Consider the following 22,909-nt stretch of genomic DNA (forward strand, 5'->3'; position numbering starts at 1 on the left):
TCATTCATTCATCCATTCATCTTCATCCTCACGAGGGTCGCGGGGGGTGCTGGAGCCTATCCCAGCTGTTTTCAGCCACCAGGCGGGGAATGTCACCAATGTCACCTCATTTTCAAGATTTCCACCACTGCCATCATTTTGTCATTTTGTTATGCTGAAAATATGTGGCAATTGGTCATGGGGGTTACGGTTCTTGAAATGGAGGTCATTGGATTGGATTAGCCTTTATTAGGCTCGCAGTGAAGAAATTTGCATTTCACAGCAGCAAATTGATGAAAGTAATAGGAAAAGAAGAAGTACAAAAATAAAATACAGGAGCTGCTGTGAAGGCACCTACTCTCGCGGCGCCATCTTGAAGTCAAAACAAAAACCAAAAAAAAAAAAATAATGTGACAACACTAGAGACAGAATCATTCATCTTTGTGCACTTTCTGCACAATATTGACTCCCTTCCTACTTTCAAATGCCACCTCAGAACTCATCTGTTTAAAATTGATTTCATGGTCTAGTTAAATCAGCTATTTATTATTTATCATTTTGCGTTGTAATTTATGGCAATAATCCTTCAGAAAACAATTACACTTGTTGCTAAATATTACAAAATGTACATATATAAATATAGAATATACATTTTTTTATATAATTGTATATATATTTTTTTATGATAATCTAATGTGCTACAGAAAAGAAACCACAGAGAGATTTAGAACCGGGGTAGAAGTAGAAAACAGAAAAGTTTATAAAACGGTTTAGCTATTTAAAACAAATGGCGCCGTCTGCTGGCGACAACAAACACAGTCGCGCGCGAATTTCGATGAATGGATCAGGTCGAGAAAGCTGCTAGATTTAGATGTTCTGTTTCTTCAAATAATCATACATAATCCTCTGAAACAGGGAGTCCATCAAAGTGTCATATTTCTCTCAGTTCTCCGGTTTTTATTCAAGAGCCATATAAAGAAACAGGCAGCCATTATTTGTGTCAGCCACTTGGTGGCATCAGTGCGCATGAATTAGTCGACACGAGCTTTTCCCCATTATGTCATGGACGCCATGGGGGATTCTGTACTTGTCATACACGATATTCTCTCTTTCTCTCTCTCTCCCAGTTATAGAATTGTGGGTGGTGATGGCAGGGGGGGTGTCTTTCCAATCTGTGAATCAGTACAAAAGCCATAACCCTGATTTGTCAAAATAAATACATCATTTAAACAACATTATTTGGCTTCACCGGTCAGGATTAAATTGGGTAAACAGGTGTAGTGTGAGTTCAGCTGAATATTCATGGCCTCAAACTGCCCAACATAAATGTTTTGTTCATTTACACACACTCATCAGGGTCCCTTCTTGTACATTGGGCACTTCACTTTCCATGTTACTTTATGGCTACTCAAACGCAGTTGTATACCATTGCAAAGCAAAACGAGAAGAACATGTTAGGGGTGTTAAAGGGCCAAACTATTAAAGTGTGTGTATGGGTGGGGGGGTCCATATCTATCCATCCATTTTGTTTTTCTACTTGTTTGTTTCCTTTCCTCTTCCTTTCATAACGTTGCTGCTGTGAAATGTAAATTTCTCCACTGCAAGAATAATAAAGGCTAATCCAATCCATCCATCCATCCAGTAGAGAGCAGAGAGGCATATAAAATAAACCTCAAGGACCAGAGTTGGTTATTCCTGACTCAAAGAATGAGAATTGTAAATTTATTGTCGTCATAAACGTTTTCCAAGCATGTTTGCTGTGCTTGCATGTTTTTTGCCACCACCTGTTGCATTTTTTGCTTTTTTTTACAGCAGTATCTTTATCCTCAGGTCAGGATAGAGACAGATGGAGAGGGAGGGAAAGAAGAGAAAATTTTAAAATTGTGAGCAGAACAGCATCCAACCATGCACCTCCCTCTCCATCTCCTCACTCTGCCACTGAGCGCCCACCTCTCCGCTCGCGACGCAAATCCAAGTCGCCTTCCTCACGCTCCAACCGCAAAATGATCAAACAAACCCTGGACGTGGACAAAGTTGCTGCGAGTTATAAGTCTGACAACCGAGGCCGACGTGGCCCTTCAGGGCCTGAGCTGAACACGAAATGGGAGGATGTGGCTTCAGAGCTGTGTTGCCGTGGTAGCAGGATGAGGTCAGCCGTATATCAGACCTCGGACATTCCCTCGATGGTGAAAACCAAAAGACAGTTGGCACAGAATGAATGTCAAGGTCCAATAGAGCAAAGTAAATTGAAAGCAACATTTGTATGAGGATTCTTCCTACTCACTATCTGACCTGACTGAAGCTTCGCCTCCGAAGCGGCTTGTTCGCTTTAAATTGAACGTGAAGAGTTTGTGGTAAACAAATATATAATAAATATATAATAAATAATATATATATATATATATATATATATATATATATATATATATATATATATATATATATATATATATATATATATTCGGAACGCCCTTGACCAACAAAGTGAAACACAATGCATTTTGGGTGCTTTTTTCATCTGAAAACACCGTTTTGATGGCGAAATTAGAAGGATCGCAGCCAATTGCGGTAACATGCATAAAGAAGGTGTACGTTTACACAAATTCCCAGCGGACAAATCAGGCCATTTCCAACTAAGCTTGTGCGCCATCTTGTGCATTTTCTGGGCGCTACATTGGAGTCCAGATGGCTCAAATTGATGCGGAAGGACTTCTTTAATCATTTGCAAACATTCATGTTTTCCTCTTCAGAACTATTTGAATAATATTCATAACTGGATGGGTAACAAGAAAGCATCTTCTCCGAATCTGAACTCTCTGAAGCCATTGTTTTGATTCTGGAGCAAGGCAGTTTGTGAAGGAGTATCCTTGCGTGACGTCACGAACTTTCAGGATCTCACCGGTTTTGAGCTCATTTTGTGGCAGTTTTGGGACACTTTAAGTCATTTTTATTGGTGTTTTGCATTTGACTAAAATATCAGCCTGTGTGTTTTGGGTATTTTAGATGCGAACAAACGTTTTTCTGGTGTCAGTTAGGAAACAAAAAAAGTGTCGATTGTCCTTTAAGTAGCCTGCATGCACAAACAGAATGTACCCCCCCCCCCTCCCAGAATACTCACTGCAACATTCGTGGAAGTTCTACTGATAGCAGTTTAAGTTAAATAAATGAGACTCACACAACAGAAATAGGAGATAAGTGGATTTTATGCGAGTAGTGCCATATTAATACAATTATGTTAAAACAACAACTGTACTAACATCTTCTGAAAGTCCGGCGATGAGGGGGCTTATCGACCCCTCCGTGGTGGTCCGAATGGAGGAAGTGAAGCATGCCCGGCTGAGGTTATTTTGAAGTCAACCCCCTGCCAAGGCACACGCGCATGCACACGCGCATGCACACGCGCATGCACACGCGCATGCACACGCGCATGCACACGCGCATGCACACGCGCATGCACACGCGCATGCACACGCAGCTGCTCGGAACTATGTCAGAAGATGACGGATACAGTTGTCGCGGAGGGACAAGTCAAGTTTAGAGATGGGAAAAAGGTGACTTTTTCTTCTTTACTTCTGATGAGCAACTTTACAAGCTGATGTGGTCTTTGGAAGGATAAAGGAAGTTTTATTTGTGTGTCTGTTCACACTACCAGTGGAAGACTCGATGGGTCGTCGTTCGGAAGCCTTCTCCGGTCGCGGGTAAATATTTTTCATTTTCTTCCAATAAACGTTAACCGATTGATTTGGATATTACCATTTAACTACAAACTGTCGGTTGGATATGCGCAGCATGTGCCCCTCCCCGCCCCCCGCGGAACTTGATTGCAATGTTTGTGAGTCAACATGTGGACGTTGCGCGCACGAATCCATATCATGTGGTTTAAAACTTCACTTCTCCAATCATTGAGGGGTTGGCGGCCTGAAAGAGTGAACGGGTTCTGACTTTTGTTAAAAAGCCCCTTCTGTCAACTAAAATTGGTGTCATTATTTCAATGCTAAACAAGCTACTCGTGTCCCTTGAGAAATAATGCAAACGTGGTTGGAATAGTGTGAGCTTGTGCACGTGCGCGCTTGTTGGCATTCTGTGATTGTCATTCTCAGCTGCGCCTGTGGATCAGCTCATTGTTTTAGGGTTTGCTGTAGCAGCTGTTGCATAGACAAACTTCACAGATGACACAAAGCTACTCTGTGAGCTGTTATTAAGCACAAAGTCACTGCCAATGTGTAAAGCTTGTGTCACACTGTCTGCGTAATTGTGTCCTGCAGACTGTCTGTCTGTGCTCGCCTACAAAGACAAGAAGAAAGTCAAAGAGCGTCTTGGTGTGACACTGGAGGTACACAGCTTTTAAAGGTTTATTTGCATTTTGATGGTAAATCCTTTCAGATGTGGACTCTTGTCACGTCATATATTTGCAACGAAGTATGGCAGCCCGATCAAATGCGACCTCAGACATCACTAGAGTTCTATTGAAAGTAGTAGCGAAATGAGTTACAGGACGTCAATGTAGGACGTCAGACAACCGTCTGTATTTATACGGCTTGGGACCGGCACAATAAGACACTGGCTTGTGTCCCTTGTGGCTCCTGAACAAGCAACTCTATGACATTAATAAAGATGAAGATGCTCAGGAAAAGGCTCCCATACACAAAGTAACACAACTAAATATTACTGTTATATGTGGCTAATAAGATTCAAGGCTAGCGTGGGCCTGAAATAATAAAGTCAAAATGTAACATTCACATCTATTAGACTAAAGTACTACTATATTCGAAAATACTAAATGAAATCCAAAACACCTCTCTATATAATGCTATTGTAGATAGATATGCTTACATACATACAGTATACATAATGCTATAACTGTTAATGCTAACGTTAGCTGAACACTGTATATCTTAACGTTGACATTCTTTGGTGGTAAATAGGTCATGCTGCTGATATGTCTATTATTTCTGAACCAATGCCCATGACTATCCAGTAATTCCAAGTAATAATCAAGTAAAGTAAAGAAACGCAGCCCTATATATGATAAAAAATATCTATTTTGCCAGCATAGCCAATGTCTTTCTTTCCAGGGCATCTACGGTGTGGAACCAGGGCCAGGTTATGATGGTGTCACCTACACGCTCTCTATCCTCTGCCTGGCACACACCCTGGTGCTGGGCTTCCACGGTCGAGAAGCTCTCCTGGCTTGGGACGCCCGCGTACGCTACAGCCTGGGGGAAGGTTAGTGACAGGGTCACAGGTGGAGTCTTCCGCTAAATCATATAGGTGTCAAAACTGAGGTCCTATGCTGGATGTTTTCAAAGTCTCCCAGATGTAACATTCAAATTCAATGAACAGGTTCAATGTTTGTCTCACAGAGCTTGCTGATGATCTCATCATTTGAATCAGGTGTGTTTCAACAGGGAGACTTGGAGATCAATTGGGAAGCAATGCCTTTTTCATGGATGAATTTTACTTATTTTAGATAGACAATGCCAAACCACATTGTGCACGTATTACCGGAGATGGCAAAATGAGACATCATGAAGCAATGAGGCTTTCCATCCAAATGGTTTAATTTTGGGCCAAAGCATCATGAGGCCTCATTTGTTCCATTACGCCATCATGTGCAAAATAAATGTTAGGACAGAGAGATGGATTAAAATGCTAGCATGGATTTGATGGGGTCAAAATGGATGGAAGAGGATGAGGGCCAACGAAGAAAATAAAATAACGATGGCAGGATTCTCACTTTTATCTCAGAATTCAGACTTTTAAGTGAGAATTGTCACTTTAAAGTCAGAGATTAAAGTCAGTATTCTGAGGATAAAGTCAAAATTATGAGATATTGGCTATTTTAATTTGTACGTTTTTAGGAGAGATCTGCTCAAAATGATCCCAGGGGATGTTCTCTTCTTTTCGTTGTGAACGGTGCATTCAATGCAGAACAAATGCGATTGAAGATGCGAGTTTGGCTTGTCAGTGTCATCCGTCAGCCCATTGTCGTCTCGGCGCACCATTTTAGTTCAGATGACCCGCAAAACTATGAGTTGCTGATGACGTAGGACGCCCATCTCGCGAAGCTTCGGGCGTGGCAACTGCATGTTCCGAGGTATCGGGTGTGGCCATAAGCGTAACAAATTGTTTCACTGGTTTACTCGGCACGTAATTGAACATAATTGATCACATTTTCTCTTCTTTTAGAAAAATGTTGTCCGCTACACATTTGATCCCTCTCTGTTTTGGCCCTGCAGTCCACAGATTTGGCGTTGCTGTGGAGCCCGGTACCAAATTGGAGATGGGCCCCGCTTCTCTCCACCTGTGCAACAACCTATTGGCCCTCACCAGGGGCCTCCCTCCCGCCATCATCGGCCACTGGAAGCTGTCCACATTACGTCGATATGGCGCTGTGCCAAATGGCTTTGTGTTTGAGGGCGGGACTCGCTGTGGATTCTGTAAGTAAAACTGGACTGCGGACGGTGCCTAAGTGGATGTTGTTTGCCCCACATATGATGGTGACAACTTCCATTTTTTTCTTTGTCATGACTTTCAGCTTTTGCTGTTTTAGTAAAGCCAGAATATAATACAGTGCATGTATTGGACCTCATTAGATCTTGCATTTGCAGCTTTGTGACTCTCGATTGTATATTTAACCCTATCATGCACCAATAATAGTAACTTGTAAACTGATTACATGATAGTCCGTCCACCGTTGTAACCGCTGTCAATGAAAGGGTTAAGATGGACATTTGTTGGAACTGATCCCCGACACCAAAATGAAATGGATGCCATGAATAGATTCACTTTCGACAAATGTTTCTAGAATAACTAATCCACGCTAGACTGCATTACTTGCCACCAAAATGGTTTATGGGTGTACAGTATGTGCATGAAGACTCGTGACTCCTACCCGACTAACCATGAGCTCCACGGGCTCTCGTTTCTGTGCTCCGATGACAAATGGCTATTAATACCTGAAGTTCTTGTCAGGCTTGTTCAGCCAATGACATTACTCCTGGTGTCGCCAAAGCCTTTTCCTGTCTTCTCATTGGCCTCAGGGATGAATTATCCAGCAATCTCAGTGACAATTAAGAAAGACCATCTATTAAAAAAAACAAAAACAAACAAGAAACAGTGTGTAAATTACAGAGGATATCACGTGAATCAATTCAAGTACAGTATTCTCGTTTTTGTTACATAACCTCAGCTTGAGTTGTTTTTTTTTGTACTTCTGTATTTGAAAAAAGAAAAAAATGAGGGCTTTTTAAACCAAAATATCTATGCTTTACAAAAAACACAACGCTCAGCGACATCCGCTCAACAAATGTATTGAAATTAGAAGATTTTGACAACCACTATACTGCAATTTGAGCCATACGGCACGTTATAATGAGCGTCAGTACAAAACAAATGATGTTTACAAAGAAAATCCTGCTAAATTGGGTATGACAAGAGAAATCTTTGTTGAACAACATGCAAAAAATGCTCACACAGAAATATTATAGGGGTGCTAGTTTTCAGACATGTACTGGATTTTACCGAAATTTTTCAATTTTGTCATAACATGCTTTCCTTTTAAAATTAAAATAAGTAACACACATTCAACCGAAACAAAAACCTCTGTTGTGACATTTTTTGAATCCATTTTACTTCATTGACAAACGGAATATGAGAAAGTAATAGTCAGTAATAGTAATAGTCATGCTTTCTGTAATTGATTTAGGCCTGTCATAAAGTGAGTGGTGATGGTTTATCACCTTTATAATGCTTCAAAATTCTGTTGAGTTCAAGGTTTGTCAAACAGAGAAATAGCAAGCATTTCTGCGAACACATTCTATCCCGTTTAGTCATTCCCTCGAGGCAGCCTTCAGTTTTATGACATTACATTGAGCTATCAAACCTCGACATTTTGAACGCTTATTTCAGTAAATCTTCTTAAGGCAGGAATAACTTCCTGCTGGTCCTATTGGACCGGGAGGTTTGAGGCTTTGTCATAACTTCTTTCTCAACAAAGAAACCAATGCATCAACAAAACAAATAGAAGGTCAGCCAGTCACCACATCATTAGATTTGGTTGAACTCTTTTTGTTGCTCTTTTCTGCACAATAAGGCAATTTGGGGCATAAGGCGCACCTTCAATGATCTTAAAGCTGTATATTCATATACTGTATAGGGCACGCCGCATTATAAGGGGCATCCAATATAAACTACAATAGTGACTGAAGTTGCTTCATGCATTCACTAGATGGAGACACACTAAAGAGAATGCAATACAATACAACACAATTGAGCTTTATTTATATTGCACTTTCTTAACTGCCGCAACCTTAAAGGACAACCGAGACCTCCGGACAAGTTGTGTCCATAATTTGTAAAATCACTTGAAATGATTTGAAATGATGTGCAACTGAGCGTATTTTACAAAGATTCCACGGCATATAGCTATATTTTACGTTTTAAGACTCGCGCTAAATATTCAGGAAGTCTTGTTTTCGAGTTGGCGACGATTCCTGATGTGACGTCACGTCAGGAACGCCCCTGAACGAGAAAGTGACACGCAATGCATTTTGGGTACTTTGTTTGGTCTGACGCTACATTGGAGTCCTGACGGCTCGAATTGATACGGAAGGACATCTTTAATCTATTGCAAACATTTATGCTTTCCTCATCAGAATTATTTGAATTATAGTCATAACCGGATGAGTAACAAGAAAGCATCTTCTCCGAATCTGAATCCATTTTTTCTGATTCTAGATCAAGGCAAGACGTCCTGGCGTGACATCACGAACAAGGGGGCGGGACCTTCTGAAACTCGCCATTTCCGGGGTCATTTTGAATTAGTTTTGGGACACTTTAACTCATTTTTATTGGTGTTTTGCATTTGACTACAATATCAGCCTGCGCGTTTTGGGTATTTTAGATGCTAAAAACATTCTTTTTACGTCAGTTAGGAAACAAAAAAAAGGTGTCGGTTGTCCTTTAAAGTACAGAACATTTTAAATACTATGTCCAGAAAAATCTGAATATTGATCCAAATATAAGGTGCATTGGATTATAAGGCGTCCTGTCGCCTTTTGAAAAAAATACATGTATACTTGGTATGCAATTCATGTCATTTTCTTCACTGAAGTTCAAGAAGAAACAAATCAAATATGGACCAGAAAAACAAAACAAAACACAGTTTTAACTTTGTCAGAAGTTTGATGGCCAATGTGGTAATACTGAAAGAAAGCCTTACAGCTTTGAATTTGAGTCAGATTCATGCAACTGAAAAGCCCAACACAGCCTTCAAATTAACTTTTCAAATTAACTTTTCAGTTCATGCATGAGAGCAGATGAAGTTGCGTGTGAGACGAGACAAGTCATTTCTTTATCACAACTGCCTTTTTGTCTGTCAAATTATAATTGTTTTTGATGACTATCAAATCCTCACCAATGCAATAATTACAAATATTTAAGAGCAATTCTTCAGTAAATGTGTGTCTCACGGTCATGGAACGCTGCTATGGAAAAATAATTTACCCTTGAATGGCACCGTGCACACACTGGTGCACTTTCCCACTCAGCACTCACATGCTAATTAATACCCTTGGCTGCACAGATGACAACCCAAGTGACATGACCATCGATGTGACATTCACACATCGCGGTGCAAAGCGCAAGCACTTTTGCTTGGGGCAATACTGACTTTGGGATGGCATAAAAATGTCCATGTTTTTGCAGACTTCCCCTGTGTGAAGGCATACACAGCGACATAGGTAGGCATATGCTGTTGCAACGAGCCAGCAGCAACTTCTAATCGATGTTTGCCAGAGCCCGGCCTATCAGGTCCGCATGTGATGCTGTTGCTTCACCAATGAATGAACACACGCAAATAAACAGACACGCATACAATAAATGATTTGCTGGAGATTTTGGAAAGCTGTCAAACGTGTGATAGGTCAACGTAATTCAAAGCTCAGTGGGCTATGCCAGCAATTTTTCCATGTCCTTCAGTGCGCGAGCACTCACACGTACTTGCATACACACACGCACGCACTCACACACAGCAATAGTAGGCGAAGATAGTCAGTTTTATTTATGAAGCAGATTTCATCTAAAACAGAGGTGTCAAACTCATTTTCTGACTCATTGTAGTTACGGTTTCCTCAAGGGCCGTTATGAATTTGGGTAAACTATTAGAATGTTTCATCCCCTCCACTTAATACATATTGCGCACACAACAAAAAAAAATGTGAAAGAACTACTGTCGTTTTCAAATATGAAGTCAAAAATAGTGTCTGTTATTGTGGTTTACATGGGACAATTTGAAATTTTGCTTCGCCCTTTAGCAAGCGTCATTGAATTCCACAAGTTAGGTTTGCTTTCGTCGGCTGAATAAAATGATTTGGCGGGCCAGATTTGGCCCCCGGGCCTTGAATTTTACACTTGTGATCTAAAAGGGAGCATCTAACAGACGCACTGACATACAGCATGGCGATTAGTAAAATAAAAACAATACGAGTCATTGAGGTCTGTAGACCAGAAAGGTCCATTCTCAACGCCACTTGGCAGTCGCTTACACTTGGGTCACATCGGTGATTATTTTATCACACATTAACCAAACCTAATTTGAATGAAACGAAGAAGCAGAAATGGTGTCTATTTGGAAGCTGTCTCTGTATTTCGGTTAAAATCATGATATTCAAATGCAGGACTGTCACTGCCCGTCTCATATGTGTAAATGCAACGGATTGTTCCAATTGTTTCAGAAACCGAGATCGCTCGTCAATCCGGCTGCGACAGTGCCATAGTTTCTAGCATGCGTTTTGGCCTCTCTCCATCCCATCAGCAGATCAATAGGCAATCAGCTGTACTCTATCGTCTTGATTTACTGGGCACTGAAAGTAATCTTGACGTCAACATCCAAGTGAGAATTTACGGTATATTGATGTGACATTCGAGTAAGATAGAACAATGAAACTCGAATTTCAGAGGGGGGGGGGGGGGTGGCGTTCATTTATCTGAGTCAATGTTGTAACATTGAGACAGTACGGTTAAATGTCCAAAGTAGATGATACAGCTGTAGAAGATTTCCCCAACTCGTATCCAATTAAAGAATTGTTGTAAAATCTTGGAAAATAATTTCAAGGAAAGAGTATTGCTTGCTAGTTTGAAAAGAATGACATGGTAAGTGAAAAAAATGCAGACTAAAGTCTTTAGAAAGCGTCAGCGCAGAGCGCCGATGCGTGTGTGGAAATGTCGCAGCTTGGAATTGAAGCGGAATTACGTGCGACAGGAGATGCGAGACAATCTCTTTTTGTCAATGGATGCTACAGCTTCATGTTTGCTTTGAAAACATTTTGAAAAGTTTGGAGCAGACCGGCACAGTCCACCGTGATGTCTCTGTTCCACTGGTGAAAAGGAGGCTTTCATCCTCTCCGCTTTCATCTAAAACTGCTTTATGTAATATTGTTTGCCTTGTATTCAAACATCATGTAGGGAAAGTCGTTTAGATTGCACAGCTGTCCATGTTTTTATGTTCCTCTTATGTTTATCATTTTGCTTTGTGTTGACTATTATATGAAGCGCTTTGTGACTGCCGCAGCTGTTGTGAAAGCGCTATCATTTTCATATGGATCCTATTCTTTCGGAAATTTCCCAACCATTTGCATTCACCTCTTGCTCTCAACTAGCCTTCTCTGAAAAAAGATGCTGTGTTTCTAACTTTTGCTTCCTCTTTTTCATGGATGCTGCAGGGGCAGGAGTTTTCGTCTTGTCCTGCTCAGACGGAGAGCAACTCAGTTTTCTGTTTGACTGCATCGTCAGGGGCATCAACCCCAGCAGGGTCACGCATGGGCTGCGACCTTGTCTGCCAGGTAAACACTCTGGCACGGGCGCTCGGCATTGCTCGGCATTCTGCATTTGTTTCGGGTGCTGTGCTAACGGAAACGCGTCATCCTCAAAGCCCCAAAGGTCAGCCAAACATTAACCTTTGCGCACAACTTGTGTGGAATGTGTTGCTTGCATTTTCAAGACACTGTGTGGCGGAAGCAGTGTGCAAACTTGCTAGGCCTGACGTGAAAAACTTCGACCGACTTAGATCAGCAGATACATTCACAAACCAAAAAGTTATTTACATATACTGTAGAGATGGATGGATAGATAGATAGATAGATAGATAGATAGATAGATAGATAGATAGATAGATAGATAGATAGATAGATAGATAGATAGATAGATAGATAGATAGATAGATAGATAGATAGATAGATAGATAGATAGATAGATAGATAGATCGTTCATTCAAACGTGTTTATGGTGGGCTGTTTCCGCTTTTGTTTTTCTATTCTATCTTTCATTAAAAAAAATAAATACAAACAATGTAAAGATGATCTACTCACGGGACTGGCGTCCCCCACTGCTGTTAAAATTAGCGTTGCCTCGCCATGCCCGGAGGGATGTTAGTTGACACCTCACAAAGTGTGGTGAAGAAACTTTGCATCAGCACGTGAAGCACGAGTTGTTACGAGAGCCGAGGCACACATCCAGCGGTTAGGTTGTTGTCACCTCTCTGCACAAAATGGCCCACTGCGATGTGCGCAAACTACCGCTCACCTCATCCTCCTTCGCCATGATGCTGAAACGCGACATGAGTTTTGTTTGTGTTTAGCAGAGAGTTGCTCTTTTTGTAGCTGATTTTAGTTTGGCTCTACACCTTTTTCAACATCATGCCCGAAGCAACGTTCGCATCGTAACGCTTTGTTATCGATGTTTTCTTCTCTATTCCTCGGAGAAGAATTTGTTGAATCGGACTGAACAAAAGCTTCAGGGCGGGACCTTCCTATGAACTGCAGCAGTGCGTACATGAATTGTGATCGGACAACTCTTCAAATAAAGGGAGGATTTGTTTTAAAATAATACAGAAAACCAAAGTGTTCACACTGGGACAACTCTGCATTATTTGTGAAGGAAATGCTAACTGCCTGAATAGTGTAAGCGGAAAAAAAAAAAAAAAAACAGACAGTGGTCCGTGGCTTGTTAACACAGGCCTTGTGATTGATTGTGCGAGCCACGCTAGATTATAGCTCATGAACGACGTTTGCCTTTTTCAATGCATGCCATATCCCTTCCGACCTCCCCATCGGTGAAGAATGATATTTTTCATGAAATTGTTCTGAGCCCAGTGGTTTAACGGTTTCACGATGTGCTTTTTCGATGCCGATGCAAAAAGCAGAGACCCTCAATGCCAGTCTGGCATCGGTTGAAGAACGGCTTAACCAGGAAGCCTGCGAGTTGGAGAAAAGACTCAGCATGCTGTCCACTTGCAGTCTTGCCAGAAGCACAGGTACATCTTGTCTACAGCAGGACTTCTCAAACTTTTAGGGTCCAGGGACACCTTTGGATCGCTAAAATGTTTCACAAGAGCCACTCTCCATGTCAACTCCTGGATGCCCATCAAATTAAATACTCTACAAAAACAAACAAACAAAAATATTCTTCAGTCAATAAATCACTGAGCATCTTCTGATGATTTTCTTCTCAGCTTCCACTTCCAGCTGCAGCACATCTGTTGCCGGGGACGACCACAGCAGCATCTCCAGCTCCTCTTCCAGCCAATCCGACACGAGCTACGGGAGCCGACATCCGTTCGCGAGGTCGCACCTCACCAGCGAGACATCGTTGAGCTCATCCTCACTGAAGGCCTTGACCGCTTCAGATGACCGCCTGTACGCTGATGTGATGGGAGGCTGCGGTCCATCTTCCACTCAACTCCATCCTCGCCCTCTCCATGATAGAGGGCGCCAGAGCTCGTTGGATAGCGGCATTGGAATAGCCACCGGGAGCTCAGGCAGCTTCTCCTCCTGCACGGGCAGTGTGGACATGGTCACCCAGGAAACAGGAGAGGAATTTGGATCACTGGTCACTCTATCTGCTCCTTCTGCTCCTCCTCCTCCTCCGCCTTCAACTTCCCAGTCCACTCCTCACCAGCAACATACTGGTGGGCCCTCAAGGCTCGGTGACGAGCGCCAGAATTCCGACCTGCTCAGACAACGCTACGACACACCCAGAAGTCTGATCCGGAACAGAGCTCTGAGGGACCCCTCAGCAGGCCAGCATCACCTTTCTGAATCAGGCAGTGACGGCGCCATGTGCAAGGATCGATTTGTAAGTCTAGACCAAGGACTGACCGACAGCCTTCCGGGATCCCATCCCCAGCGCCAGGCTTTGATGCAGTGCCTGCTCTCCCGGTTCAGTGGTAGAACGCCCCCTATCGATGGAGAGGAGAAACACCCCCCTCGGCAACTGTTTGTTTCTGGAACGTCACTTTGTGAAGAAATGCAGGTACTAAAGAGTTTGCATCAACAGCGCTATTCACCACTAAAACAAATGGTAGCAAAAGTTCTTGATGTGACCCAAGCACAAAGAATGTCTTTAATTTCAAATTTCTTTAACTTTGCCCTCAAAATATCAACTGGTACGTATGTATGTCTGTGTAAGCTCTCAGTCGTACAGGAGTGGTTTAACATTTGTTAAAAGACCACTGAGGGTAACCACAGTTAGTGAGTGCTCTCCTGACATGTTTTGACTCCCTTCGACGCTTGTTGGTATGAGTTTAGCCCTATGCTGGAGGTTTCTGATAACTCCTAGTTTGTGTTGTAGAGGGTGGTTAGATTCAAAAAGTAAGTATTGGTCAGTGTGCGTGGCCCTTCCTAAAGACTTCTGTTTTTAGCGCTCTGTCCTCTTTTATAATTACTTTACAATCCAAAAAGGCTAGTTGGTTCTCTGTCATGTCCTCGCGAGTAAATTTAATATTGATGTCTATAGAGTTGAGGTGATCTGTGAAAGATTGAATTTCTTGTGTCGTCCACATGTCTAAACCAGTGCCTAGGTTTTGTCCCCGGGAAGGATGTGAGGGCCTGTTTCTCTATCTCTTCCATGTACAGATTAGCCCTATCGGTGAAACTGTTGAGCCCATAGCACAACCATGAATTTGATTTAAAAAAATTCTCTAAATAAAAAATACGTAGTATTAAGGCAAATTTCTATTAATTGGCGGATGTTGTCCGTTTTAAGTTTGGTTCTTTCATACAGAGAAGGGTCCTCCAGCAGTCTCGTCCTCACCACTGAGACTGCTGCAGGGGTTGGGACAGATGTAAAGAGAGAAGTCACATCATAAGATGCCAATGTTTCTTCAGGCTCCAATTTGAGGTCTTCGATACTCTCTACAAACCCTGTGGTGTTCTCTATGTGATATCCTGAGCTAAGATAGGTTTTAAATATTTGTCTACATTGTATGTAGAGGGGTCAATGCTATAAACAATGGGTCTGAGGGGGGACCCTTCTTTATGTATTTTTGGCAGTCTATAGATACATGGCGTAGCCTCTCCCGGGTATAATCTAAAATACATCGGTTTGTCTATTAGTTTTCCTTTCTCTAACTTTTGGAGACAGTCTATAATTTCTTTTTTTTATATCTCTTGGGAGGGTCCCTTTTTAGTTGCTCATAAGTGTTGGAATCACTGATTAACCTATTTATTTTGTCTTCATCATCCAATGTGTTGAGAAGCACTGTACACCTACCTTAGTTAAATTCGTTCAGTGTGTTGAAATTTAAATCATTTGTTTTTGCTCATAAAACGACACACCTTCACTTTTCCGTTTAGATTTTATTGAATGGGATGCTTGTCTTGTCTCTTTTCCCAGGCCTGTCACGGTTGTGATAATTACATCACACCAGAGCAGTGGCGCATAGCAAATCGCAGAAGTTTGCCGATGCAGGTAGGATTTGAATGATGAGTCTTTTAGAACACAGAAGAAAAAGGAGTTTAACGTTGTTCAAAATCATATTGTGGCGGACAATTGACCTTCAATGGAGAAATGATTGTGTGTTTCCAACAAGATCACATGTCCTCTTTGTTGAGTCAAGGCTTATAATACAGTGTATGGCTTTTACATTCCTGTGATTGTGCGGCAGACGTGCAAACTATTTGTCCCCTGCGCTGCTTGACAATGACTAAATTATTCATCGGCTTGCCCGCTAGGTTGGCAACTCCTCATCAAGTCAACGGCCTTCTGCTGATTCATCAGGTGTGTTATGACAACAACGTGCTTGTGCTGCTGTCAAAGCGTGTCATCGACTTGGATTTGTCTCCATCCAGACGAGCGGTCTGTGGCTCAGCATGACTGTCATGACAAGGATCTGATTCGGATGGCAACCTCCGTGCCAGCCTGCAGCCCTCAGCAGCCAACCACACTCAGCACAGCCAGGCCACAGTCAGTCTATGGTAAGTTTTAGTCGCGGGTGTTCTCCAATTCTGGCAGGGCGAAATCCCGGACCACGCGCTTTATTCACTCGGTATACTATCCAGTTAGTAAATGTTTGACAACGTTAAAGGACAACCGACACCATTTTTTGTTTCCCAAGTGACTTCAGAAAAACGTTTTATAGCATCTAAAATACCCAAAACTGATATTTTTAGTCAAATGCAAAACACCAATAAAAATGAGTTAAAGTGTCCCAAAACTACTTCAAAATGATGGCTCTTGCTCTAGAATCAAAACAATGGTTTTAGATTCGGAGAAGATACTTTCTTGTTACTTTTGTGTAAGCTCTCAAGTCATACAGGAGTGGTCCATTGATGAAAAGGTTTCTTCATCCGTCATCTGTACTTCTTTGAAGGTGTCGGACGTTTCGCTTCTTATACAAGTTGCTTCTTTGGTGAACTAAAGTCTTACTGGTAGTTTCGGCCCTATATATATATCCCTACTGTCCAAACGACCAGTAAGACTTTAGTTCGCTGAAGAAGCATCTTGGATAAGAAGCGAAACGTCCGACACCTTCAAAGAAGTACAGATGACGGATGACGAAACCTTTTCATCAATGCTTTCTTGTTACTCATCTAGTTATGAATATGATTCAAATAGTTCTGAAGAGGAAAGCATAAATGTTTGCAATCGATTAAAGGAGTCCTCCCATATTAATTCGAGCCGACAATGACAGCAATGTAGCGTCCCAGAAAATGCACAAGATTGCGCCCAAGCTCCTTTGGAAATGGGCTGATTTGTCTGCTGGGAATTTGTGTCAACTAGTATCAAATAGTAACCTTGGTGCAACACACAATAATTCACCATTGCGTTATTTATGTGTTTTCCTTCTAATTTCACCATCAACACGAAGTTTTCAGAAAAAAAAGTACCCAAAATGCATTGTGTGTCGCGTTCTCGGTCAGGGACGTTCCCTTCGTGACGTCACGTCAGGAATCGTCACCAACTCGAAAACAACAGTTCTTGAATATTCAGCGCGAGTCTTAAAACGTAAAATATAGCTATATGCCGTGGAATCTTTGTAAAATACGCTCAGTTGAAGTCATTTGAAGTGATTTCACAGTCTATTGACACAACTTGTCCGACGTCTCCGGACAAGTGTCCTTTAAGCCACACTCTCAGCATGGGGCGTGTTCAAGAGCTACATTGTGAACTATCATCATAAACGGAATGGAATCAACCAATAAGTAACTGCACTGTTATTTTTTCTGGTCCCACTGCCACTGTTTTTCCAATCCAGAGGGTTCCATTGACAGGTATAGCCATGGAAACAATGGCGCCATGGCAACAGCTCAGCGAGAAAGCGGGGAGGATGCACTGGGCCAACTGACTCGGGTTGACACCAGGCGGCGAGGGCCGCTGCGCTGACGTTGTTACCACCTGAGTGGATGGTGTTCAGGGCTTTTTCACTGCAGTCTCCCCCAAAGTTTAACTTCTCCTGACAACGTCCAGTTTTGCTTTTGATCCGTCATTGCAGAACAATCCATTCCACTTCGAAGATGAATATGGAGTCTAGTAAATGCCTAGGAAGTCTATTGTGTGAGTGTACTTGATGTACAGCAGGGGTGTCAAAGTCATTTTTTGCCGCGGGCCACATTGTCGTTAGGGTTTCCTCTCAGAGGCCGTTATGAATTTGGGGAAGCCATGAGAATGTTTCCTCCCCTCCACATTTACATCGAAAGTGCACAACAAATGAATGAATAACTAGTTTTCAAATATGAAGTCAAAAATAATGATTGTTATTGTGGTTAAATGGGACAATTTGAAATTTTGCTTCAGACTTTAGCAAGCGTCGTAGCACCTGACATGCTTTCGTGGGCCGAACAAAATGATGGGGCGGGCCAGATCTGGCCCCCGGGCCTTGACTTTGACACTGGTGATGTACATCTCCTGCACCTATGGGGTTTTTTAAGCTCCATTTTTTTCTTAAAACACACCAATTTGTCCCTCAGTATGTATTTTTTTGTGCATTCTATTATGGTCCTAGATGCCAAAAAGTGGACCCAGAGCCAAGCTTCTTTGTAGTTTTGCAAACTTAAAAATGGTATGCTATCTTTTTTATTTCAACAGTAACACCAGTTCAAATGTGCCGTGTCGTGTATTTTAAACACCCTGTAAAATGAATTCACAGATTTGTCAATCTATTGTACCGGGTTGTATATCATAATAAATGTGGAACGACTGACAACGATGTCAGCGCTGAATTATGGAAATATAGATCATTGTCAATCACATGAATGGTATTTGTTTGCCATGGTGCGGTCCAGATTAGGGAGATAAATGAATCTTGAAACACTAAACACTATTTAAAACAAAAAAAGTGCATTTTTTTTACAGCGGCCCAGAGTCATTGAGGTGAGAAAGACTCTGTCCTCGTGGCTCCATCACAGGCAACGCCGTGACATAACAGTGGGTCATCAGAAATACGGTAACTGCGATAACAATACAAACGTCTCTCATCGGAGGTGTGCAAAGACAAGCGGAAATAAAACTGAATGTTTCACTTTAATGGCGATGTGAAAAAGATCAGCTGACTTTAAAACAGTGAAACTCGCATAATAATAAATAATAATATAAGACATTTCTTTTCTAAGCGCCTTTCAAAACTCTCAAGGACACTTTAAAGTCACAGGATATTTTTTCTGCGGGTGAGCAGCGGCAGGCACACGCGCCAGCGTTCACTCAACCCGGAAATAAAGTAAAAAAAAACAACACAAAAAACAATATGACAACACAGAGACACAAATAGTCATTCATTCTGCAGCACTTTCCGTCCCCTCTTTGTGACATGAAGCAGTTCTAGATGAAAGAGGAGAGGATCAAAGCGTCCTTTTCATCAGTGGATCAGGGTCGTCATGGTGGAATGTGCACGTCTACTACAAGCTAAATGTTGAAAGCAAACACACAGCTGTAGTATCCATTGACGAAAAGAGATTGCTAGCTTTGCCGAACATTTGGGCTAAGGCTTGGTGGTGGTTTGCATGATGTCAGATATCTAATCGGCCGACATTGCTGCAATGTTTTTCCGTTGAGCTAGATAGCACAGCCACTGACGATTGGCCGCCATTGTAAAACAGGTATTGGGTAAATGTGGTACTTAAAAGTGCTGAATTATAATTTACACCCGACACCATTTTTTTGTTTCCTAACTCACGTCAGACAAACCTTTCATAGCATCTAAAATACCCAAAACACGCAGGCTGATATTTTTAGTCAAATGCAAAACCCCAATAAAAATGAGTTAAAGTGTCCCAAAACTACTTCAAAATATCCTCGGAGATGACGAGTTTCAGAAGTCCCCGCCCCCTTGTTTGTGACGTCACGCCAGGACGTCTTGCCTTGCTCTAGAATCAAAACAATGGCTTCAGATTCGGAGACGATGCTTTCTTGTTACTCATCCAGTTATGAATTCGATTCACATAGTTCTGAATATGAAAGCATAAATGTTTTCAATCGATTAAAGAAGTCCCGGATCAATTCGAGCCGTCAGGACTCCAATGTAGCGTCCCAGAAAATGCACATGATGGCACACAAGCTCCGTTGGAAATGAGCTGATTTGTCTGCTGGGAATTTGTGTCAACTAGTATGAAATAGTAGTCTTGGTGCAACACACAATGATTCACCATCACATTATTTATGTGTTTCCCTTCTAATTTCGCCATCAACACGAAGTTTTCAGACCAAAGTACCCAAAATGCATTGTGTGTCGCTTTCTTGGTCAGGTGCATTCCAGACATGACGTCACGTCAGGCATAGTCATCATCTCAACAACAAGACTTCCTGAATAGTCAGCGCGACTCTTAAAACGTAAAATATAGCTATATGCCGTGGAAACTGTAAAATCCACTCAGTAGAAGTCATTTGAAGCGATTTTACAAATTATGGACACAACTTGTCAGGAGGCGTCGGTTGTCCTTTAATTGAAAATCCACACTAATGACAAAAAGGCCAAGTTTGATTTTTGCCAGTTAATTTCATGAATGCGCTTTGGAATTTGCTTTTAAATGTTTCCTTTCTATATGACTGCCGTTCCGTGGGAAGATCAAAGTGTCGTATGTTTACTACGCAATACCGAGTGGCTTCTTACTTATTTTAATATTGCACCCTACAAATTTACATTCTCAGTTTAGAAATCCTGAATAAAAACGAAGCATTGAAAAGGGAAAGACTACGCCACCAAAAAAAATCCCAACAAAATGAAAAATCCAAAAACGATTTGAATCCTGGTATGCATAAGAAAAATGCAAAGAAAAGTAGCAACCGTTTTTCCAGGTCACCAAAGTGATACTTGATTGACAGTTGAGCGGGCGTTCCCGACAGCGTTTGAGGTGGCTTTTATCTTCCCCGTGTTTGCTGGCTTGTTATGAAACACGTTTTCTTTTATCCTTTGAATTTGGCACGTTGGTACCAAAAGACATTTGTTTTCACTTTACATGACCTACTTAATGGTTGAAACTATTAACACAGAGGCAATGACTAGCGTTTTTTGCTACTTGCGACAAGCCTTGGTCGCTTTTCCAGCCTGAATATTGGAGGATTGCTGTATTTGTTGGAAGTTGATTAAATTGTACATTGTGTAATCCTTACCCACATGAACATTAATCCCACCAAATAGATCCGATGCCCCTGAAGATGGACCATATATCAGATTTAAATGAGTTTTTCTTGACTGCAAGGCACTTAAATCTACTTAGGCCATTGTTGGAAGAGAAAAGGCTGCTCACCACTTTAGTGAAATGTCACCCTTTTTAATTGGTTTACTTTGAATGTTCCATCGATGAAAAGGTTTCTTCGTCCGTCATGTGTACTTCTTTGAAGGCGTCGGACGTTTCGCTTCTTATCCAAGAAGCTTCGTCAGCAAACTAAAGTCTTACTGTAGTTTCAGCCCTATATATATATCCCTACTGTCCAGACGTGGCGGGGCCGGATTCTGCTATGATTGGTCCCTGCTCTCAGGTTGGGGGGAGCAGAGGACTAATCCCTGCGGCTCCGCTGATTACTCCTATTGTCCTGACTGACGATTGGCCTGATTGCCCAATTTGCCCTGGTATCATCGCATCAGCATAACTGAGCCTATGTTGCCTAAGCAGTCTGTCGTACGAACAATCCAAATTGAACCTCAGCCCACCATGGCGGTTAAGGGAAGGATTTTGCTGTTTTATGAAAATAGCTTCTTTTACTCCCCTTTCAAACTATCTATTTCCGACCAGTAACTTTAGTTTGCTGACGAAGCTTCTTGGATAAGAAGCGAAACGTCCGACACCTTCAAAGAAGTACAGATGAAGGCTGAAGAAACCTTTTCATCGATGGACCACTCCTGTATGACAGAGCTGATACAGACGTTTTACTTTACTTTTCTTTCCAATTTGTAGATTGCAACTGTTTCAAGCCTCGTCCTTGGATGACATCCTCAGAAATTCTAGCGAATGATCACAATATAAGCACATGACAAACTCTGTCATACGTTTAGAGGTCTGGTGCACTTAGCAATGATTCCACGTCAAGGCTTGAGTGGATTTGATGGAAAAAGTAGCTTCAGAGTTATTTCTCAGGTGCACAGTTCAGGAATCCTGAGAGACTAGAGAGGGGAATCTGTCAGCCAGGACAATTATTCATCACCGTAATCGATGCCGATGCTTGCACTGAGGGAGAGGGCGCCAACTGATGAATGGCAAAGCTCTGCGTGTGTGATCCAATTTGCCACACCCTCCCTCTCTTGATGTCATCAAGACAAATAGGCTAATATTTGACGGCAATTTACTTTTATGGGACTTGTGTGTCAGAGAAGAAGCTTATCATGCTGAGTCACAGAGTTCCGATTTTCCCAGCGGGAGTGCGCACATTTCACCGCAGGGACGGATTTCCATCACCCTGCTTGTAAATAGCCAACGATTGTATTTATGCCAAGTTGACGAATGACATGAATTTCTATTTCTCAACTACTCTTTTTTGTTGTTGTTATTGCCACATACCTCAGCCATCTGTGGACTAAGGGCTGGAGCCGATCTCAGCTGTCACAGGCCACAAACTGGTAGCGCACTAAAAACAGTTTTAATATTTTATTTATATTTAATTTAATATATTTTATTTAAATAAATATGTAGCGATTATAAACTTATTTGCTTCCCAGAAAGTGTGTGTAAGGCGAAAAGTTCGTCTGATATTTATTTATTTATTTCCTATTAGAAACCATTAAAAATGAGAATAATCCGCTCCCAGGTGTCCATGAAACATAATTTTCTACTAAATAAGCCTTAAAACTACACAGAATATACTTTATTTTATCTATAATAAACGTGCTATTGTATTGTAATTAAAGAAATAAACTGTACTATATAATAAAGTCATTTTATTTACCTTTGTGATGATCGTTGATGTAGTTGCCTCTTGATGATATCCGAGTGAAGTTGCCGTGCTTTCTCGGCGATAATACCCGCCGCAATCAGTGAGTGTCCCCTGCTAGCTCAGTACAAGTCATTTGAAGCCATTTTACAAATTATGGACACAACTTGCCCAGAGACGTCGGTTGTCCTTTAATGCAACAAATCAAAATAATGACCTATTCGAAACAGCTCTTTGAACACTCTAGGTATGAGACTCAAAATTTCATGTTATCGCATTAGTCTTAATGTGAATT

General features: G+C 41.7%; 1 protein-coding gene across 4 annotated transcripts; it reads left to right on the forward strand.

Moving 5' to 3' along the window:
- The first annotated feature begins 3,306 nt into the window (after positions 1-3,306).
- LOC148892558 (protein Dok-7-like) lies at positions 3,307-22,909 on the forward strand. 4 transcript variants are annotated; one of them, XM_089006235.1, is made up of 12 exons: positions 3,307-3,530; positions 3,632-3,677; positions 4,245-4,312; positions 5,055-5,205; positions 6,219-6,419; positions 11,703-11,822; positions 13,178-13,291; positions 13,490-14,289; positions 15,652-15,726; positions 15,990-16,035; positions 16,107-16,232; positions 21,645-22,909. In XM_089006235.1, exons 1-12 carry the CDS (start codon positions 3,477-3,479, stop codon positions 21,719-21,721), a joined length of 1,878 nt encoding a protein of 625 aa, XP_088862361.1. In that variant the 5' UTR covers positions 3,307-3,476; the 3' UTR covers positions 21,722-22,909. The 4 variants fall into 4 exon arrangements, with proteins under 4 accessions (XP_088862361.1, XP_088862359.1, XP_088862362.1 ...); XM_089006233.1 differs by lacking the exon at positions 21,645-22,909 and adding an exon at positions 17,513-21,065; XM_089006236.1 differs by lacking the exon at positions 21,645-22,909 and adding an exon at positions 17,529-21,065.

This window comes from Hippocampus bargibanti, linkage group LG10 (assembly GCF_051943395.1).
Source record: "Hippocampus bargibanti isolate YZ-2025 linkage group LG10, ASM5194339v1, whole genome shotgun sequence".
Taxonomy (NCBI): domain Eukaryota; kingdom Metazoa; phylum Chordata; class Actinopteri; order Syngnathiformes; family Syngnathidae; genus Hippocampus; species Hippocampus bargibanti.

What these genes read in the sequence shown, in the direction of transcription:
- LOC148892558 (XM_089006233.1), top strand. Translation starts at nt 3,477, where the DNA reads ATGACGGATACAGTTGTCGCGGAGGGACAAGTCAAGTTTAGAGATGGG. An exon ending in GAAGCCTTCTCCGGTCGCGG is followed by an intron (nt 3,678 to 4,244) that starts GTAAATATTTTT and finishes TGTGTCCTGCAG; the next exon opens with ACTGTCTGTCTGTGCTCGCC. An exon ending in CACTTTGTGAAGAAATGCAG is followed by an intron (nt 14,290 to 15,651) that starts GTACTAAAGAGT and finishes CTCTTTTCCCAG; the next exon opens with GCCTGTCACGGTTGTGATAA.